Genomic DNA, 4,428 nt, shown 5'->3' with positions numbered 1-4,428 from the left:
CTTAAAAACCTCAAATGTTCATTTCAGTCGTTCAAATATGCTATAAATTCAAATTAGACGAAGATAGAAAAAATTTAGTTTACAATGATTTAGAGACCTTTTAATACAAAGACGCTTAGATTAGTTACCAGCCAATTTAAAGGTCCACACAAAAGGATACAGTATAGAAATTGTTATTTATATGTCCGTTATTTTTCATCCCAACACAGGCAGTATGTTAAATGCATGCAAGTCGGCGAATATATTTGTAATCGCTCTGGCTCCTGGTGAAAGTCAATAACTTTTTTGATTCTGTAAAATGCGCTATTCAGAATTTTAATTAAATTTTTAAAGTTTTTTTTTTATTTTTTAACTGATAGTATACATTTAAAACAGAAGCAGTCTTTATGTTTTGCTTGGTTATACTATGAGATTAATATAAAATGGTTTGGTAAAACATTTACATTTCTTTTATTTTGGTGTTATTATTAGCTGAAAGTACTGTATATGTAATCGCATCTTCCACATCAGTGCTGTGGACTGGTTTCTTTATCTAGTGTATAATTGCACTATTAAGCAAGCATTTTTTTTGTACCTTGTTTTGATTGTCAGCGGAGAGTGGAAAAAAAATGACAATAACATTTTGTTTTCTTATTTAGCAAATGGTGTTTGCAAAAAACATCCACAGGAGAAAATAAATTATATTTTTTTTCTGCCCTCCACACGATCTATAAAAAATAAGTTCACTAAAGCAAGCTATAAAAAGTCATGTCTAAGATATGCTACTATTCTTTATGTCGGGGCACTGCGCAAGACAAACAAGCTTTTGAACACATTTCTATTAAAGCATTTGAAATCTACTCATGCATGATTTTCTTTGATATTAAACATTTGTTCCTGTTGTCTTACTGAACTCTGATCTTCCAAGTCATCTGGTGTTCAGTTTAAATATTGAATTAGTGCCCTGATTCCTAAGTATTTTTAAATGGGGCCCACTGAAATACCAGGTTTAAAACCAATACAGTAAAGTAGTATCTTTTTACATGTGGACACATTTGGATAGGAATGGTAATCACATGGAGAGCTAACTATTAAGTGATACCCAGACAGTTGGTATGTCATGTTCCACAAGATACTGGCCCCAAACATTGAGATTTTTCGAGAAAAGCTAGTTTTTAAGGCCCCTGCATGTCTACGGCCTGTTTAGGTAGGCACGAGGGTCTTCGATCCGTAACTGCGACTTTGAAACGCTACGATTTCTAGGCTAGCTTTAGGTTTACGAAGGATCACAAATTCAAAAGCATGCAAATCACATAGAATGCTAGAATAGATAAATAAACACTATTTTGAACAATCGTAGTGCCTTTCCTTGCTAGTTATTTCTCACGTTAATGGTAGGCGAATATTTTTGAAACTCTAACATTACCCTTTCCTATACTTTAACACTGATTGCACTGTAAATTCTCCATAGTAATAACCACATCACGTGACCGGCTGTTAACAAACCTTGCGGCATGTATCAATTGTTGGTTCTTTGTTAGCAAACCAACCAATAATAAGTACCAGTAGTTTCAGAATTAAACATGCATTTATATTCATGATTTTGAGGCAGTAGGAGGGTTTCAGATTGAATGGTATGTCATGTTATTATTTAATACAGGTCTCCCTACAATTAAAGACCACTTTTGGGACCGGGGTTTCTATGATGATCAGCTTTGGTCTCTAATTAGAATAATAAAGGTAATAGACATTTGTTAATTTGGGACCACAGAAAAGTCTTTAACTGGGGAGGGTCCTTAACTAGAAGGAGACCTGTATTATATTTCTCATAAAATTGCTCTTATTTATTTATCATTGGATTGTTATTTTATCAAGTCTGTTGTATTGTATTGCATATATATAGCATCGTACTACCTGGGTGACTAAAAGTTTGCATTCTTTTGTACATTTTTTTAGTTTTGTTTTTTTAAATTTTTTTATATTAAATTATCTTATCATTTAGTAAACTTATTTATTTTGATTACTGTTATTATGTAAAGTTTGCCCTGCAATTTCAAACAACCTGTGGGACCTGAAAATGTGGGGTGGTCTTACTGGTTAAGTAAGAATGATGGCAAAATCTTATGAGAAAACAACTTTTAACAACTTTGTAGGGCATTTGCCAAAAAAATAAAGATCAATTAACTCACTTTTTTTAAATAGAAAAATGCTAAAAAAATGTTTTTTGTTTTTCCACCCCTAATTTTTCAGTGAGTTAGGGGCGGGTGAGGAGCGTAAACAAACAATTGTTTTAGGCCTAGTTGAATGCAGAAATCATTGTCAAAATGCACTTTGATCAGGGAAAATAATTTTATATCATTTGTTCAAATTGTGGAATTTACCTTCCATTACTGATATTTTCAGCATTTACTTCCCTCACTTCACAATGATTCAAAAATATGAATATGTAAAATGTGCTTCTAGAGTAGTACAAGTAATTGTCATGAATTAGTTCATTTGGATTTAGGGCTTTTGTTCTGGGAAAAAACAATTTCCTCAATTCAGTGAGTACTATAAATATGGATTTCAAATTGCTTCTCCATTCTCTTGTAGATTCATAGACACACCTGATCAAAACCATGCTGTCATTTTTAAGTGGTCAGAGCGTGGCAGAGGAGCAGCTCATCTTCTGGATGGCAGTAGTTATGGCATTTCTGGCCATCTTTGCTGTCTTTTTACTCCAGTTTAAGAAGGCAACATATGGTCGCTATAGTGATCCTGCACATGGAAAGACTATTAATGTAAAAGTTGCCTGGGTTTTGCAAGAATCTCCAGCAGTCCTGATTCCGTTGACGCTTCTGCTGTTCACAGACAGTGTCCAGACAAAAACTACAGTTAACATTATCCTGTGTGGCCTCTTCATTCTTCATTATATGCAAAGGTATTCAATTGTTTTGGTTAAAATATGCTTAGTATAAACCAAAATGACATTAAGCCAGAACTGCAATAACCAAAATTGTAATAACTGAATTACTTTTCTACCAACAATATCAATCGACCTAAATATAATTTGCTATTTTACCATGTGTTTGGGCTTAAAGTAAGAACCTGCAGCTGCTTTAGCGTTGTCTTTCTGGGGCGTAGTTGGGGAAGGTCTTACCCAGGTGCGTCCCCCCCCTTTTGGAAAGTTAAAAAAAGAGAGAAAGAAAAAGAAAAAAATGATTGACCAAAATGCCTCAGAGGTTGTTTTAGGGCTTCTAGAAAACAGAAATTTTGCAGGAGCTTGGCCTCCGACCCCCTAGGGTGGTGTTATCTTGATCGGTCCCCTCTTTTGGACATCTGTGGATCCGCCCTGATTTCCATTGCTTTATTGCCATTATGGAACTCTCCGCTGAGCCCTGCCCTCTTGCATATAGCTGCTAAAGTCCTACATAACGACAATGTTAAAAAAATACACAAACATGTGCGTTTGTAGTACAACTTGTTAGGCATGCATGTATTCCAGGCCCAGGATTTATCAATCTCAGCTTAGATGTCTTAAGTCAAAAAAGTTCAGATGTCCCTAATAAATATCTTAAGCAAAATCTTGGCTTAAAAATCATCTTAGATGGCGCCAACGTACAATGTAAAAAAGTCTATATAAAAGCCGGGAACAGTTAAAAATTAACTGTTCCCTGATAAAAGCATCATGGAAGCTGTTCCAAGCATCATGGTTAACTGTCAAGCATCATGGGGAAAGTCCCAAGTGTCATGGTACCATGATGCTTCAAGGGCCTGGAAAGAACACTGCATATTTTGTTGAGTACATGTTAAACTCATAATGTCAATGTAATTTGTTGTGTGACAAACATGACGATTTGATAAGTTTAATATACTGTAAAACTTTTATTTTTCTGATAGTAAAAGTATTATTAAAAAATAATAATATTCATTTTTCTATTTATATCCACCCTCTAGAACGCTAATCTTCCCGTGTTTGATCCGTGGCGGAAAGGACACACCAAGGTCAATCTTTGTTATTGCCATATTTTTTTGCATCTGTAATGGATATATGCAGGGACGTTACCTTACACAATATGCTGAGTACCCCAGTAATTGGATATCCGATTATAGGTTTTTATTTGGTGAGTAAAATAGTTTTATCTTAAATAGTTAATCACAAAAGAGAAGGAAAGTATTGCTTAAAGGTTTGCATGACGAAGAAATAATATATATGTTGAAGCTTGCGGTACACCACGTAAGTAGTTCTGAAAAGAACTGTTGTAGTTGAGAAAGTCTCGATGTTTCGATTGAGATGCTTCAATCGCCTTCAGGCAGGGACGTAACCAGGGGGGGTAGCCGTGGGAGCCGCAGTGTAAAATTTTTAAAGCTTTTTTTGAGCCAATACAAATTATTTTCTGGGACCACTCAAAATGAATATTTCTAAAATACGTAAAAATGCATCAGTACTTGTTTTACATAGGCCTGGGC

General features: G+C 34.8%; 1 protein-coding gene across 1 annotated transcript in view; it reads left to right on the top strand.

Annotated features, from left to right (window-relative positions):
* Positions 1-629: 629 nt before the first annotated feature.
* The window catches only part of LOC117125372 (3-oxo-5-alpha-steroid 4-dehydrogenase 1-like), a 12,582-nt gene continuing 8,783 nt past the window's right edge, over positions 630-4,428 (top strand). Inside the window, exons 1-3 of the mRNA XM_033271863.1 lie at positions 630-1,613; positions 2,572-2,899; positions 3,916-4,082. Of these exons, the coding sequence (XP_033127754.1) occupies positions 2,598-2,899; positions 3,916-4,082 (469 nt within the window). The 5' untranslated portion in view covers positions 630-1,613; positions 2,572-2,597. The remainder of the gene's footprint in view (positions 1,614-2,571; positions 2,900-3,915; positions 4,083-4,428) is intronic.

The sequence above is a fragment of the Anneissia japonica genome, unplaced genomic scaffold (assembly GCF_011630105.1).
Source record: "Anneissia japonica isolate Jap-2015-1 unplaced genomic scaffold, ASM1163010v1 scaffold2003_len1103335_cov173, whole genome shotgun sequence".
NCBI lineage: Eukaryota > Metazoa > Echinodermata > Crinoidea > Comatulida > Comatulidae > Anneissia > Anneissia japonica.
The sequence above is the reverse complement of the archived record's forward strand: the minus strand, read 5'-3'. Positions and strand labels throughout refer to the sequence as shown.